Below are 18,156 nucleotides of genomic sequence, written 5' to 3'. Positions count from 1 at the left end.
TTGCTCTTTTGATATTAGCCACCCATCTCCAAGCCCCTAAAATCTCCAAGGGTCTTTTATGTTTCTAATAAACTTTGGTTTACAATCAAGAGTTTGTAATCGACATCAAACAGGGTTCAGGTTTCCTGCTATCTGTATATCTATTCCCAGGGAACGTACTTTATCTTCATAGACTAGTTGGACCCAAATCCATTTGATTCACTTTTTATTTGTAGAGTGACCTAGTTACTACCTAATGGACTATTTCTGGCTTGTATTGATTTTTCTTTTTTTACTTTTTTCTCTCTCTCTTTTTTACTTTTAATTTATCACAAATTGGAAACACTAACAGAGTAGTTTAGTATTTCTAAAGTACATCAGAGTGAGGATGGATTGGTATGTGGTAACCAATTCATGAGAATGCAAACAACAGTGGTTACCATGGAAACAGAGGGTGGGATAGATGCAAGAAACATTTCCATGGCAGGTAAACAGGCAGGCTTGTTGATTTACTGGATACAGAAAATAAATAATACCTGACATTGGAAGGAAAAAATCAGCCTGTTTTTTCTTTGATTCCACAGTAAGGCCTAGTGTCCTTAATAAAAGACATTAGTCACTGATGCCTGCAAGGATTGAGATCAGTATTATTAGGAAAATGGTGATGTTGCTCACAGAGAAAGATCAAAATTAAGCTATTTCTTATAAGCCTCACTCTGCTTACTTCCTCTTGCTTACATGAGATTCTGGGATTAAATAATTGCTGGTAGGACTAGTCGGTATGTTACTTAATAGTTTGGATTCCTAGTTTCAGACTCTTCCCCTTGGTAGAGGATCAATGTGGAAGCACTTTCAAGGAACTGTTGCCTTGACTTCATCATATCAAGCTGGAATTTCATGGCCTGACAGCTATATGATGACTGTGTGCTATATTTTAAGTTGACAGCTCCTGTGCAAAGGAAAGGCCCTAAAGTCACAGTTAGTCAAATGGAGACATTCGAGTTCTTCAGATTCCTCAGTTCATGCGTTTATTATTTTCATCTATGTTTTTAAGTTTAACAAATATATGTGTCATGCTATTGTGCTAGGAGCTGTTTAAATGTTATCAATGTTAATTCATTTAATCTACATAGCAACTTTATATGAAGTAGAAATTATTATCAACCCCATTTGAGGATAGGCAAGCCAAGTTCCAGAGAAGTGAATGATTCATCCAAGGGCATAGATTCACACCCAGGCAGATGGCCTCAAACTCCATGATCATAACCCCTGCGCCATGCTGGCAGGTCTTGTTCTTGCTTGTTTATTTCATTCATTCATTCTTTTTTATCTCTATCCTCTGCACTTGATCTCCTCTCTCCCCCTGTAGCAACCATTCTGATTTATTTGATGTACATCCTTCAGTTTGTGTGTTCTTTTTAAATACATACTAATGTTCTGTGCTCATTTAGTTTTTTTAAATATAAATTTATTTATTTTAATTGGAGGCTAGTTACTTTATTGTATTGGTTTTGCCATACATCAACATGAATCCGCCACGGGTGTACACGTATTCCCCATTCTGAACCCCCCTCCCACCTCCCTCCCCGTACCATCCCTCTGGGTCATCCCAGTGCACCAGCCCCGAGCATCCTGTATCATGTATCGAACCTGGACTGGCGATTCATTTCACATATGATATTATACATGTTTCAATGCCATTCTCCCAAATCATCCCACCCTTGCCCCTCCCACAGAGTCCAAAAGACTGTTCTATACATCTGTGTCTCTTTTGCTGTCTCGCATACAGGGTTATCATTGCCATCTTTCTAAATTCCGTATATATGCATTAGTATACTGTATTGGTGTTTTTCTTTCTGGCTTACTTCACTCTGTATAATAGGTTCCAGTTTCATCCACCTCATTAGAATGGATTCAAATGTATTCTTTTAAGCGGCTGAGTAATACTCCATTGTGTATATGTAGCAGAGCTTTCTTATCCATTCGTCTGCTGATGGACATCTAGGTTGCCTCCATGCCCTGGCTATTATAAACAGTGCTGCGATGAACATTGGGGTACACGTGTCTCTTTCAATTCTGGTTTCCTCTGTGTGTCTGCCCAGCAGTGGGATTGCTGGGTCGTATGACAGTTCTATTTCCAGTGTTTTAAGGAATCTCCACACTGTTCTTCATACTGGCTGTACTAATTTGCGTTCCCACCAACAGTGTAAGAGGGTTCCCTTTTCTCCACACTTTCTCCAGCATTTATTGCCAATTTTTATAAATTGTATTCTGATATGATCCTCATTTTCTTTCTTTTTTGATCCCAGAAACTGTTTTATACCCAATACCTTGTTTGTAATTGTCTCACGGCAGTTCAGCCTTGCTGCATTTTTTGTTTTGTTAATATGAAGATAAATTTTTAAATAATACTAACTCAAGAGGTAACTATTATGTATCCCAGATACATAAATAAAAGTCTTAAAATAGGTAATTATTGGTTATAATCCCAGAGTTCTTGACCCACTGGGAGACTTTAACAAAGTAGTTGACATCATTGTACTGCCCTGAAGACAGAAAATTAGTTTAAAAGTTTGGGCCCTGAGTACTTGATGCAGCAAGATGTCTTCAGATAAAATGCTTTGAAGTAAAGAAAATAAATTCACAGCTGTCAGAAATCATCAATGAAAATGTGAAAGATGAGGCAGAGATCACAGTTATGGTATAACTATAGAATCAGCTTTGTCCTTTTGTTTTATATATATATTATTTATTACATAGTATATCATATGACTGATAGAACTTTAACTCTGCCTCTATTCTTAAAAACCTTTGAATAAAATCTTTATATTTTATTATTTGAGAAAATATGTACAATCCATGAATTACAAATAGATTGTATTACAGTGGATCATTTGTAGTGAATTGTTTAGAACTAAGAACAATATTGGAGAAGGAAATGTCAGCCCATTCCAGTATTCTTGCCTGGGAAATGCCATGGACAGAGGAGCCTGGCATGCTACAGTCCATAGGGTCACAAAAGAGTTGGGCACAACTTATCTACTAAACAACAACAGCAAGAACAATATAGTTTGATAGAGATAATTGTTAAATTTCCAGAGTAACTCAAAAGATTTATTTAATCTGTAATGCTGTGCTCTATGTAGGCAGTGAAAAATAGCAAAACTGTTGCTATTCAAATAAGGAAAAGCTGAGAAAGCAAACTCATACTTTAAAAAACTCATCTTGTTATCTAAGCCTTTAATTCATGCTATATAATCCTTCTATCAACTCTATGACATAGGTACTCTTCCTATTTTATAGTCAACAGAAGTTCAGAAAGATTAGGCAACTTGCACCCAGACACTTAGCTAGCTCATGGGCTTTCCATCTTATGCTGTTAGGACAAAACCGTGTATTGAAACAAAATAAGTTTAAATAGAGCTTGAATATGAGATTATTATTTATCTTAAAACCTGATGTTTGAACAAAAGTAGTTTAGTTAGAGTGGTTGAGTAGGAATATAAAGATGACTTTTGGACATTCTGAAAGTAACTTCTGAGTACATTCAGGGTAGATGTCACAGGCTTTTCATTTCTAAGTATAATCCCTTTTCTTTTTCTTGATATGGGGATCTCACTAAGAACTACTCTTAATGCTTATCAGCTCTAATTAGGATCATTTGGGACACATGTAAATGGAACAGAGCGTGAGATATTCCTTTAGATAATTAGGCAAGAATTGAAAGAAAAGAAGGCAGAAGGAGACTAAAAGAGAATGTGTACAAGGGAGTGAAATTGTTCAAAATGGAATTAACCAAGCTACTAGCAGCACAGGATAAAAGAAAATGGAAAAGTTTGTGCTTTGCACAATCATGTGAAAGAGAAGAAAAACTATGGTAAGGAAGGACTATTGCATGTCAAAGTTTCACTGGCTACAAGAAGACATCACTCTCCCATGACAGATTATTTTCCAGAGAGGCTGAGAGTTTGGTGGGAATAGAGGGGATTTTTGTGTAGCTGATTGGTTCCTGCCTGACCTGTAAATTGGATGTCTATACATGTAGGACTTCTATAGACATAAGTAATAATTTATGAGATTAACTTATCTGGCCTATGATTATTAAAAATAAACCATTTAAATTAGTTTTGGATGACTTTGTTCACTGATATTTAACTACTTTTACTTCTGTGTTTGACAAAATTCATTTTTATAGTATACTGTTAATTTATAACAGAATTCAATCTTAGATGGACTACTTGTATGTTCAAATTTATAACATTTGTTTCAGTCACTGGAATGGAGCGTGTAGTCTGTACTATAAGTGCATAGTTCAGTGAAAACATACAAATACTCAGGTCTGTGATTATATTCATCATATTTTTTGAATGTAAAAGTATATTTTGCAGAAATGAGAAATTCTGTTTTGTTTAGAATATGATGGGTGTGATGGGAGTAGGTTTAATGTAATTTCATTTTCAGAATAAAATGCTCATAAAAATCATGACATATATTGTAGATGGATGAACTTGGAATCACTGAATACGTAAAAGGAGACAACCGCAAGTTTGAAATCTGGAATGCTGGAAAGGAAGAAGTTTATATTGTCCAGGTTGGTCATTTAAGAATTGTTCTAGAAACTCTACCTGCCTTAAGATACAAAAGTCTGAATTTGCAAACAAAAATAATTTTGGTTACATTACAGAAATTCCCAGTCCTTTCCTGTAGGTCACCTAAATATTATTTGATAATCATTCTTTGTGATATAGTTAAACATGTTATCAGTTAGCAAATTTTCTTTGATTCTTTTATTTAAGTATAGTTGGTGTACAATATTATATGTTATAGGTATACAATATAGTGATTCATAATTTTTAAAGATTATTTTCTATTTATAGTTATTATAAAATATTGGATATAGTCCCCAGGTGATTCAATAAATCTTTGTAGTTTATTTTATACCTAATAGTTTGTATCTCTTAATTCCCTACACCCACATTGCCCCTCTACACTTCCTTCTCCCAACTGGTAACCACTAGTTTGTTCTCTGTATCTGTGAATCTGCTTCTTTTTTGTTATATTCACTAGTTTATTTTTTGGATTCCATATACAAGTGATATCATACACATGATATCTATCATATTTGTCTTTCTCTGACTTATTTCACTTAATATAATACCCTCCAAGTCCATCCTATTGTTGAAAATGGCAAAATTTCATTCCTCTTTATGACTGAGTAGTATTCCATTGTCTCTGTGTGTGTATATATATATACTGCCTTTTAAATCCATTGATCTGTTGATGCACACTTAGGTTACTTCTGTTGGCAAAAGTTTTCTTTAACTTGAGATGTGTCTGTGGTGCTTTCTATGGCTTTAAGTTTTCACTGCTACATCAGGAGACTTATGAATAAGAGCTGGAAGCCAAGAGCTTGGCTTGTGCTTTTCTGTCCCCATCAAATTTCTAGAGTCACAGATTGATAACAGTGCTGAGTTCCTCTTGTGCTCAGCATTCAGAGAGGACCTGATTATGAGACAAGGTGATATGATGGTTCAGATCAGGTCGCTGTTTCTAAAGAATGTGGTTAAAGCCCTGGCCACACATGCTATAATGTTCAACCTGTTTCAGGGAAGAAGAGAGAAATTAGAACATTTTAAGAGCCATTTCAAAAAGTATTTGTATCATGACTTGTTACCTGTTGACAATGCTTGGTGTTTTTTCTTTGTTTTAACTCTGTCTTCAGTCAGTTCAGTTCAGTTCAGTCGCTCAGTCGTGTCCAACTCTGCGACCCCATGAATTGCAGCACGCCAGGCTTCCCTGTCTATCACCAACTCCCAGAGTTCATTCAAACTCATGTCCATCAAGTCGGTGATGCCATCCAGCCATCTCATCCTCTGTTGTCCCCTTCTCCTCCTGCCCCCAATCCCTCCCAGCATCAGAGTCTTTTCCAATGAGTCAACACTTCGCATGAGGTGGTCAAAGTATTGGAGTTTCAGCTTTAGCATCAGTCCTTCCAATGGACACCCAGGATCGATCTCCTTTAGGATGGACTGGTTGGATCTCCTTGCAGTCCATGGGACTCTCAAGAGTCTTCTCCAACACCACAGTTCAAAAGTATCAATTCTTCCGTGCTCAGCTTTCTTCACAGTCCAACTCTCACATCCATACATGACCACTGAAAAAACCATAGCCTTGACTAGACGGACCTTTGTTGGTAAAGTAATATCTCTGCTTTTCAATATGCTATCTAGGTTGGTCATAACTTTCCTTCCAAGGAGTAAGCGTCTTTTAATTTCATTGCTGCAATCACCATCTGCAGTAATTTTGGAGCCCCCCAAAAATAAAGTCTGACAGTGTTTCCACTGTTTCCCCATCTATTTCCCATGAAATGATGGGACCGGATGCCATGATCTTAGTTTTCCAAATGTTGAGCTTTAAGCCAACTTTTTCACTCTCCTCTTTCACTTTCATCAAGAGGCTTTTTAGTTCCTCTTCACTCTCTGCCATAAGGGTGGTGTTATCTGCATATCTGAGGTTATTGATATTTCTCCTGGCAGTCTTGATTCCAGCTTGTGCTTCTTCCAGCCCAGAGTTTCTCATGATGTACTCTGCATATAAGTTAAATAAGCAGGGTGGCAATATACAGATAATTCATAAAAATATATGCTCTTGGCTTGATTTAGATGTAAGATTTTTCTTATCTATTAACAAACTTATCTTGTAAGTAATGGGAGGATATTTAAGGAAGCTTTCAGGCTGTCATCAGTTATGAAGATAACTATGCAAGCGATTGTCTTTAATTTTTTTGGCTGCACTACAGTGTGGTATGTCAAATCTTAGTTTCTGAACCAGAGATCAAACCCAGGACCTTAGCAGTGAGAGCACCGAGTCCTAACCCAATAGTCCACCAGGGAATTCTGTGCAATAGATTGTCTTTTCAGAAACAATGTTTGTTTTGTTTTACTAAAATTAAACATGAAAACGTTTATATATTTTAAAAACCCTGCTACGCAAAAAAAAAGAATAAGTGAGATTTATATTTCACATTTCTCTAAGCATTGGGCTTCCCTGATAGCTCAGCTGGTAAAGAGTCCACCTGCAATGCAGGAGACCTGGGTTCGATCCCTGGGTTGGGAAGATCCCCTGGAGAAGGGAATTGCTACCCACTCCAGTATTGCCTGGAGAATTCCATGGACTGTATAGTCCATGGGGTTGTAAAGATTCAGACACGGCTGAGTGACTTTCACTTTTCACTAAGCAGTATTATTGAAGGGCAGTTTCAAGTTAGTCTTGACTATTATTTCATCTAATCTGATGGCTGTTTATTTGCTTCTTGGAAGTTTAAGAATCAAAATGTTAGGGTAAGAATATGATAGTTCAGGATATAGATTATGTTTAATATAATAATGACCTTTGTTTTATTATAAAGCATCCTTTTAAAAAGAAAACATGTCTTCTCCTCCCTCACTTTTTAAATCTTTAGGCTTCGAATATAGATATGAAGATGATGTGGTTAAAAGAAATCAGAAATATTTTGTTGAAGCAACAGGAACTTTTGACAGGTAAATTCAAGCATGCATTCTCTAGAACGGGAAGTATAAGAACAGTTCAGTGTCTCAGATTTGTGATAATTTTTACAAGGAATATTTACTTTCTACTATTTATAATTAAACTCATTAGTAGGAGATCAAGATTCAGGGAGCTGTTTGAATTGTTTCAGAAAATGAATTTTGCAGTAAAAGATGAGCTCTAATGCCTGGAAAGCAGTTTTGCAGTGATAAAGCAATCTGAATGTGTTAATTCTAAGTTCTTCCCATGAGGCAGCTCTGTGTGGGAACTCAGTAATCAGTGCCTAGTAATGTTGGCCTAAGAGGGGTGCTAGTTATAAACTTGAATGTCTTGAATAAAATACAGCATGGTTTGATCCTTTTCTATATTCCAAATTCAGACTGGCCTTCCCTCTGGCTGTTTCAAACTGGCCTTCCCTCTGGCTGTTTCAAGTCTGTGAAGGTGAACTAGAATGGGATTGAGTTGTGTGTATATGCACATGTGAAGGTTATTGGTCCTCAAGGAAGTAAGAGGCATGGCTTCTAAATGTAAGCTTTGTTTTATTTCACAGTTAAGGAACGGGAACAGCATAATCAGTTAACAGAGAAGACTCATTTTTCTTCTCAGCAGAATGACGAGTAAGTGATTCTTCTTTAAGAAATATCACTCTTGCAATCTTCTGTTTTCTGTGTGTAACATGAAACAATGTAATTAAACTATCATACAGAAATTACTTGCCCTTTTAGCAATATCTCATTAAATTCTATAAACACATCATTTTCTAAGTTCTGTCCTTGGGCATGGAGCCTGATAATCCTTAATAGTTATCCCACTGTTTCTCTGATGTTAAAGAAAATAATAGTTTGGGCTAATTTTAAAAATAAAATTATAAATGCTTTGTTCTTCTGGGGGGAGTTACATGTAGGCTGCTAGCAAAAGCAGTTATGCTCATGGCTTTCTCTTTAAAAATTTTCTGGACACCTTCAATCTGATTGGAGAAAGAGGGATGTAAGAATGATGAAGTACTGGCAGCTGATACCAGCCCACAGCTTTGTGGTCCCTTGACAGAGACCACATGCTGGTGACTTGGCCTCTCTGCATAGTTAGAGAGGAGGTATGGCTCCTGGGTGGCAGGGACGGGTAGGGGGGATTGTGCCTGGACACAGTCACAAAGTCTTTGAGGAAGGTAGCAGTTCTAAATGATAGCTTTGCTGCTGGTTTAGATATTTGGCCTTGTATCCTGCCTCTAGGAATCCTAGAAGTTGGAGTTTCCATGGAACATTTGCATATATGCCGAAAGAATCCCCACACTTATTTCAAAGCCTTGGCGCAGAAATTCACCATGCAGCATCTGCGTGATGTAGGGATCATTGAAAGACTTATTAAAAATCCTTTTTAATGGTACAAATGAACTTATTTACAAAGTGGAAATAGAGTTAGAGATGTAGAAAACAATCTTGTTTACCAGGGGGAAAGAAAGGAAGGATAAATTGGGAGATTGGAATTGACATTTACACATACTATATATAAAATAGATAACTAATAAGGACTTACTGTATAGCATAGGTCAATAGTAAGTAATGACCGATATGGGAAAAGAGTCTAAAAAAGAGTGAATATTTATATATATATATATGTCTGATTCACTATGCTGTACAGCAGAAAGTAACACATTGTAAATCAACTATACTTCAGTAAGAAAATTTTAAAAAATGCTCTTTTTCTCTTTGTTGCACATCATCTTTCACAGGTAGCTATGATCAGGTGATAAATCAAGTATGTTGATTTATCTGAGGCTTTAGGAGAACCATTTTTTTAAAACTTATTTATTTTAATTGGAGGCTAATTACTCTACAATATTGTAGTGGTTTTTGCCATACATTGACATGAATCAGCCATGGATGTACATGTATTCCCCATCCTGAACTCCCCTCCCACCTCCCTCCCCATACCATCCCTCTGGGTCATCCCAGTGCACCAGCCCTGAGCACCCTGTCTCATGCATCGAACCTGGACCGGAGATCTGTTTCACATATGATGATATACATGTTTCAATGCTATTCTTTCAGATCATCCCACCCTCGCCTTCTCCCACAGAGTCCAGAAGACTGTTCTATACATCTGTGTCTCTTTTGCTATCTCACATATAGAGTTATCATCACCACCTTTCTAAATTCCATATATATGCATTAGTATACTGTATTGGTGTTTTTCTTTCTGGCTTACTTCACTCTATATAGTAGGCTCCAGTTTCATCCACCTCATTAGAACTGATTCAAATGTGTTATTCTTTCTAATGGCTGAGTAATATTCCATTGTGTATATGTACCACAGCTTTCTTATCCATTTGTCTGCTGATGGACATCTAGGTTGCTTCGATATCCTGGCTATTATAAACAGTGCTGTGATGAACATTGGGGTACACGTGTCTCTTTCCATTCTGGTTTCCTTGGTGTGTATGCCCATCAGTGGGATTGCTGGGTCATATGGCAGTTCTAATTCCATTTTTTTGAGGAATCTCCACACTGTTCTCCATAGTGGCTGTACTAGTTTGCATTTCCAGCAACAGCGTAAGAGGGCTCCCTTTTCTCCACACCCTCTCCTGCATTTATTGTTTGTAGACTTTTGGATAGCAGCCATTCTGACTGGCATGAGATGGTACCTCATTGTGGTTTTGATTTGCATTTAAGAGAATCATTTTAAAATCACAGTGGAAGTCTTTATTTTCCAGGGTTCACAGTACTCAATATTTTGTCATATATTCTGGAAGTCTTTAGATATCAGACAGTACTGACTCAATAGTAGCTGATTCACCTCAACAGTATTAATCAGATTAAGGTTTTAATCATCATTCATATATACCTTATATACTCCAATATACATATATACTCCATATACATATATATACTCCAATATATATATACATATATATGTACATATATATGTATATATACATATAATGTATGTGTGTGTGTATATATATATACCTAATTCATTAAAGTTAAAAGTTCATAGAACAATAGTGATTTTTTGTTCTCTTTTATATTTTTCCAACTTACAGAGTTAAATGGTTGACAGTTAAAATTGTATACATTTAAAGAATACAATTAGATGATTTGATATTGTGTTGATTGCATGCATGCTCAGTTGTGTCCAACTCTTTGCAATCCCATGGACTATAGCCCACCAGGCTTCTCTGTCCATTGAATTCTCTAGGCAAGAGTACTGGAGTGGGTTGCCATTTCCTCCTGCAGAGCATCTTCCCAGCCCACAGATTAAACCTGTGTCTCCTGGGTCTTCCCCTTTGGCATGTGGATTCTTTTCCACTAGTGCCACCTGGGAAGCCTATGATTTTATTTATATATATGTGTGTGTGTGTGTACATGTGTGTGTATATATATGTATGCTGCTGCTGCTAAGTCACTTCAGTCGTGTCCTACTCTGTCCGACCCCACAGACGGCAGCCCACCAGGCTCCCCGTCCCTGGGATTCTCCAGGCAAGAACACTGGAGTGGGTTGCCATTTCCTTCTCCAATATATATATGTATATGTGTGTGTGTGTGTGTGTGTATATATATATATATATATATATATAGTGAAATAATCACCACAGTCAAACTGATTAACATATCCATCACCTTACATAGTTATCCTTTCCTGTGTCTGTAGTGAGAACATTTAGGATATACCTCCTAGCAAATTTTGGGTATACAATATAATATACAACAGGAATTTTATGTAATATACCTGCCTTGGGTTCAGAAGGGAATCATTTTTTTCCATGCTGGCTTGGATCCTAGGATTTAAGCTTCTGTATATTATGAGCTATTATCACACAGACTTAAATACAGGGGAAAGTCAGCTCTGCTTGAATGGATTCTTAGATTATATTCTTTTTTTTTTTTTACAATTTATTTATTTTTGACTCTGCTGGGTCTTTGTTGCTATGCAGGCTCTTCTCTAGCTGCAGCGAGTAAGGGCTACTCTCTAGTTGCGGTGCACAGGTTTCTCATTGTGGTGGCTTCTCTTGTTGTGGAGTACGGGCTCTAGGGCATGCAGACTTCAGTAGTTGCAGCACATGGGCTCCCAGGCTGTAAAGCACAACAAGTTCAGTAGTTGTGGTGCACAGGCTTAGTTGGTCTGAGGCATGTGGGATCTTCCCAGACCAGGGATCAAACCCAAGTCGCCTCCATTGGCAGATGGATTCTTTACCACTGAGCCACTAGGGAAGCCCCTAGATTATGTTCTTATCACATGGTATCAATGGAAGAAATACCATTTTAAATTTCTTATTACTCTGAGACTGTAAGAAAGCTCACTTTTTACATATTTACTATTTCAGAGGGCAACAGGGAGCTTTTATAGGTGCTGAGGAACCTGAGTTGGAATATATCAGCACTATGGTGAAGGTCGGTGAGTCCATCACATCAATTCAGGCAGAAGCAAATACAGGTATGTGTAATGGTTATCCGAAGGGAGGATTCATGGTTGTGCAAATTGTTTTCTCTCATTGTTATTTTGAGAAATCTTTCCATCTATTCACTTTATACTGAAGAAAACAGAGTTAACCCATTTTTAGAAAGCTCTTCTGTCTTGTATATACATGCAAGATTCTCTGGTGGGCACTGCCGAGCGGTCTGTGTATGGTCTGTGGACCAGTGTGGTCCGTGGACTAGTAGCACCAGCATCACCTTGTCAGGAAGGCAGGTACTTTGGCTCCATCCTGGACCTTCTGAATCAGAAACTCTAGGAGTGAGACCCAGCCAGCTGTAATGTCACAAATTCTCCATGTGATTCTTTCTGGCACCTGCTTAAGTTTGGAAGCCCCTCCTACACAGGATACAAGGTGAATAGAACACATATACTGCATCAAGGGATGCACTTGTGACTCACTATAGGTTTAGTGAATAGAGAAGAGTTATTTACAAATGAATATTTTCTTTTCTTTTGCAAATTTGGTCATCTAAAGGGATTTAAAATAATTTGTTTACTTCAACGAACATAATAGCCTGATTGCCAGGAATCTTACAGTACTCTGGGCATACAGTCTAATTGAGATACACTCAGCTGCCATCCCAATAAAGCTAGGACTGTAGAAAGATAATGCAACAAGCAATGAAAATCCAACTTGATAGTGTGATAACAGGGAAGTAAACGGTGCTTCAGAGACATCCAAGAGGGTCACATTAACAACTCCGGGATCAACAGAATAGACTTCTCTGAAGAAATGGCCAACAGAGTGCCTGATTCTCAGTGCTTAAACATGATGATCCTCAATCTAGAAGACTTCTCTACTAGCTGAGGAGAAACAGGAACAACCACCTTGCTCAGCTTCAGCTCCATTTACAGGTCACTTCCCTCAGGTCATCTATACTGTGGCCCCCTGAACCGTCAGGAGAGAGACTAGTATCACTGCTTTCATTTGACAGATGAGGAAATCAAGTCAGAGAAAGTTGACATGGCTTGCTCAAGGTTACATTCATAGTTTAGTGTGGCCAAGATGACATTCTGTTACTTCTTTACCCCATCCAAGTGCTTCATTCATATGAGTTCAATGCATGCTATTAATTATTTTAATAATTAAGCATCTCTTACAGGCAGATTCTTATGAGACACACAGTGTGTAACACATGGTCCTTGCATAATAAAAGAGATAAGTCCAAAATAACCATATTACCAGGTAGAATGTTATAAGTGTTATTAAAGTGGGACCAGGAAGAATGCTATAGAAAGAATTTTTGAAAGAGATGACTTTTCTGTAATAAGGAGTATAATAACTTGTACCAACTCCAACATGAAACCATCTTAAAAAGTTAAAGAAGTGTAGATATTTCTGAAATATCAGAAATTCTAAACTAGTATAACCCAATTAGAGGTTTTATTACAAAAGATATTATTCTTGGACCATTGAAGTATATAGCCATGATTATTACAGTTCATTGTACTTCTCTCCTTGTGGTGTACCAGTAATTGCCATCCTGCATGATTTTCTTACAGTTTGGACTGAGATGTCATCACCTGCAAAAGTCTCTGATGAACCTGAGAAATGGTCCAGTAACTATTTCTACTCCTCTTATGATGGCCATGAAGAAGAAAGACCTCTAATGGTTAGTAATGACATATTAAGATAAATAAATAAAAACTCTTCAAGCAGTTTTATTGATGAAATAGATTAGGCACATAGGGGCAGTCTTTTGTCAGTATCCTTGAGGTTATTAGAGGTGTTCCAAGGCCAAAAAGCTTGAAATAAGTCTTACTGTGAACATTCAGTAAGCACTTCTCTCTGTAAGAACTTGTTTGAGCCATACATTGAGCCCCTACTGAAGTTAATGAGATAGTCAATCATTCCAAGTCTTATATCATAACCAATTTTATCTTCAGTTTTATTTTATTTTCAATCTGGGCATGTGAGATAAAATCAGAGCACAACAGGAAGTTCAGATATACTTAGAATAGATTCCAGATTAGATATAGGAAATAAAATGACACATTTAAAAACTATTTAATTTCATCTGGGGAATATATTTTAGTAGGCTGTCAGAAAACATGCTAATGCTATGAATCTTAGCATACCCGAGCAGGGGAACACCCCATAAAAATAAAGGCTGCTTTAGGGTAAAAGTAAATGTTTTCTAGAAGAATTAGTTTTTGGTGTTATTAGGCTCCTAGTGGCTTATCCCAAGGAGTTAGGACTGTTTAGGATAAATCTCCAGTTTTCTGAAGTCACCAGTGTGGAGGGTGGGAATATTGCTTTTGTTCCTTGGTGCTTTTCAGAGGAATACATTCAGTTGGGCAGTTCTGGTCTCAAAGCTCCATAACATTGATGCTGGAATGCTTTCTTTAAAAAGCACCAGAATATTTTTTTCATCAATAATATAATGACCATAATTCATATTTGTATGGTCGTTTACAGTTGACAAAATGATTTCACACTGAATATTCATAGTCTTAGTGAGAAAAAGGGCCAGCTTTATTCCCTCCAACTGACAGAGGAGGAGACCGAGGCCCAGAGCTGGTAAGAGATTTGTCCAGCGTTCGTTGTCTAGACCAGTAGTGCTCAAACTTTTTAGTGAATTTGCATTTTTCAAACAAAAAAAATGTAGTGAGAAGGGGGGCATGTGAAATATTTTTGCAACCAAAGAAAATGAAGACATAAAGGACTTACCTGATGGTCCAGGGGCTAGGACTTTGTGCTTCCACTGCAGCAGCACAGTTATGATCCTTGGTTAGGGAACTAAGGTCCCTCAAGCTGCATGGTGCAACCAAAAAAAATTTTTTTTGCAAATCTATTTAACATCTGACTTCAGAAAAGACAGCTGGATTCTCGTACTGGCATTTACATTCAGTCTGTTGTGCTATCACACATTTGGTGACCTCTTGAAAATGCCTTAGTAGACTTGTGAGAGGATGAGAATGAAAAAGGCAAATAATAGAACTTTTACTCTTGCAGGCCCTGGGAACCCCCCAGCCTTGAGAATCACTGAAAAGAACTTTCATTTCCTGAAGTAACATTATCTGAGGACAGGAGGGGTCATTGTTCAGATGCGAGCAACAAGTCAGGGGAAGCTGGGTGGGGTTTCAGTGCTTGCTGTAAATGATGCTCTACAAAGGGATAGTCAAGAACTGGGAAAGCTTTTACTAAGCATTTTTCCAGCTATCATGTCAGAAAATAAAGCAAATATGCAAAATTAAAGAATGCTTTCATCTTAGGGGACGGGAATGGAGAAAAACCTAATAGCTCTTCTCCTTTCTCCCATGAATTCCCTGACTTGTGCTACTAAGGAAAAGAGATACAAAGATAATATGGCACATTCCACACCCCTCAATAAAATAACCCCCAAACTAAACAGAAAAGCAAGTAGGAATGAGCTATCTTTTAGCCTCACTTTATTAAGTCAAAACCAAGAAATAATGGGTGCTGCTTCCCTTGGAGAAGCCTGAGTCAGAGATGGCTGTCCTGTTTTAATGAAGCTACTCTCTTGAATGGCAAGGAACTCTTTCCTGCCTGCTTCTCAGCCCATATGATAAAATTACTGCTCAAAAGACATTCAGCCCAAGTGATGTGGATAATACTTTCAGGTTAATTCTTTTGGATGTGCAAAGGCTCGATACCACATAATTCTTTCTTTCCTTTTTTTTAAATCTTTGAAATTGTATCTTATATTTAATTGGAGGATAATTACAGTATTGTGAATGGTTTCTGCCATATATAGACAACTTTCCTTTTATATTAAAAAAGCATTTTTAATTATGGTACTCTTTTTCTATAAAATCATATATCCAATGTCTAAGATACTGTGCTGGAAAAACTCACATCTCAGAATACATTTGGACTTGATTATTATTTCTTCTCTGTCTACCTTGTAACCAAATTCAATCTGTGTGCCTTGGATTATTTAGCTTATTAATGAATCAAGTTAAAATTCTAGCTGCAAAATGATTAAGGCCAAGTAAAGCACAGCATTATGGTTTAATATGCTTTTATTGGACTAAGCTTTTGCGCCCATGATTTTTACTTGTGCAAAATGATATGAAGCACAGAAATCCTTTTGGGAACATTTGTAAATCTTTGTTTGGGGCCATTGCCTTTTTTATGTGCCAAGATAATTGTTTTTTATGAGAGTAATTTACAAATAACAGTATTTAAATATTATTTTCATGCTTTTTTCTGGATTTATGTTTATTATTCATGTAACTTAAATCAGTCGGGCTCTGTTATTTTCTGTGTGGTTCACACTGTAATTCTGTTCTCACAAATAAAAATGAATTCTTCAGGTTAAATAAACACATGTTCTGCTGTTTTTTTTTTTTTTTTTGCCATCACAAACTGTTCGATGTTTGTTTGTTCCTACAAAGCTGCTGCAGCTAACCACATTTGCCATTGAGGAAAAGAGCAAAGTCTTTATGTCACAGAACATGCAGTTATACAAGTAGTTTTGCATTCAAATTTGTAATGTCATTTTTCAAAACAACCTTACAGTCTCCAGGCAAATATAAAGCCCTAGCAGATTGCAGAAAGAGAGGCTCAGAAGACCTCCTGATTAGAAATGGAGATGTCATTCAGCTTCTCCATGAGGATGCTGAGGGTCGATGGTAGGTGCATTCTCCATGGCTATGTTAACCTCCCCCCTGGGGCACAGAGATATCTAATCAGATGTTCTGCTTTACTTGTATCTTTGTTATACAGTCTCAAGAAGCAGAAATATCACATTTCTTATCAGTGTTTCAATTTCATTGCTTCAGCCATGCCTATATAGCTCACTGAAAGGAATGTTAACCTTTGGTGAGTGAAGAATGCTTTGAAAGAATGAAATGCTTTGAGTCTGCATGCTCTTTTGTGGTTTACCTTTGACTCAGATGTTTCAGCTGATATATTGGGCTACAAATCACATTACATTAGGTCAAGTCATTCATTAATTCATCACATGTTTAAATGCCCACTATGTGCCAGGGACCATGTTCACTATTCTACAGCATAGCTGCACTTTGCTTTATTAGTTCAAATACTGACTTTTTAGTCTTATCATTCTGTCCTCATGCATCTGACTTTATATAGCACTCATTGCAAAGATGCTTCTGCCAAATATCCTGTTTAATTACAGAGAACCCAAAGCAGGAAGGAAATATTGTTTGGGAGAGGACTGAATGAAACTTCCATAAAGCTTTTGGAAATTTTATATAAAATAATTTTGCCTTCATTGTATCAATAACTTTAACTGAAATGCTACATTAACTGTGTACTCTGACCCTAAAGGTGGAAGAGTGTACACATGAGAGTGAATTAATGATGGATCAATAATGTAATAGCCTTTTTTGTTAGTAATCTAAGTCCTATGTAGATTACTCAAAGGACTCAAGCATAGTGTCACGAAGTTCTTTGATTACATGCAATAGTTTTGTGAAAATTTGAGCTTCAATGCATTGTATGTCAATTTTATTACCTTCTACTACCATTATTGGCTACTAATTCACTTATTATTTAGGTTGGTGAAAAATCTAAACAGAAGAAAAGAAGGTCTGATTCCAGGGAACAGTTTGCAGATTTTAATCGGTGACTATAGGTTTCGGAATGCCAAAGGTACAGGTATAATATGAACTGGATTGTATGCTATTTGTTTAAAGCCTAAAAATGTTACAGCTCCACCAAGTATAATTGGCATAGGATAAGAACCTCTCTGTGCTTTGAAATAAGCTGCAAGTTGATTTATTGATAATTTTTTCTTTTAATAGTTTTAAATTAATGAATAGAGATGTTTTAAACATGTCGAACTTTTCCGTACAAAATTGATAGGTTTGAAAGGAAAGTTCATATATAGTGCTGCCTCGTAAGAGATCCTTCAGAACTAAATATTGATGATATACTTTTAAGGATCCAGCCTTACTATCCAAGAATGCTTTAGCAGTGTGTTTTTACTCAGTTCTAAGAGCATATTCTTTCCTTATGGTAGGTTTCTACTGCACTTGTGTGTTCATGAACACACATACACAAACACACTCTGTTCTGTGCCCAACTTAATGTGTGAAGATACTATGAAGCAATGAGAATGTTCCTTTCTATTAACCATTAGTTAATGGTTAAAAACCATTGGTTAACAACCATTCGCACTTGAAATTTCTGTATACAAACCAATATTCTTATAACATTTTCAC

General features: G+C 36.9%; 1 protein-coding gene across 1 annotated transcript in view; it reads left to right on the top strand.

Annotated features, from left to right (window-relative positions):
- The window catches only part of MCF2 (MCF.2 cell line derived transforming sequence), a 127,982-nt gene that overhangs the window by 103,750 nt on the left and 6,076 nt on the right, over nucleotides 1-18,156 (top strand). The window contains exons 24-30 of the mRNA XM_040265282.1: nucleotides 4,478-4,570; nucleotides 7,442-7,520; nucleotides 8,078-8,144; nucleotides 11,849-11,958; nucleotides 13,504-13,613; nucleotides 16,487-16,599; nucleotides 17,490-17,584. Of these exons, the coding sequence (XP_040121216.1) occupies nucleotides 4,478-4,570; nucleotides 7,442-7,520; nucleotides 8,078-8,144; nucleotides 11,849-11,958; nucleotides 13,504-13,613; nucleotides 16,487-16,599; nucleotides 17,490-17,584 (667 nt within the window). The remainder of the gene's footprint in view (nucleotides 1-4,477; nucleotides 4,571-7,441; nucleotides 7,521-8,077; nucleotides 8,145-11,848; nucleotides 11,959-13,503; nucleotides 13,614-16,486; nucleotides 16,600-17,489; nucleotides 17,585-18,156) is intronic.

The sequence above is a fragment of the Oryx dammah genome, unplaced genomic scaffold (genome assembly GCF_014754425.2).
Source record: "Oryx dammah isolate SB20612 unplaced genomic scaffold, SCBI_Odam_1.1 HiC_scaffold_23, whole genome shotgun sequence".
Lineage (NCBI taxonomy): Eukaryota > Metazoa > Chordata > Mammalia > Artiodactyla > Bovidae > Oryx > Oryx dammah.
Note: the sequence above shows the minus strand (reverse complement) of the source record. Positions and strands in the feature narration are given on the sequence as shown.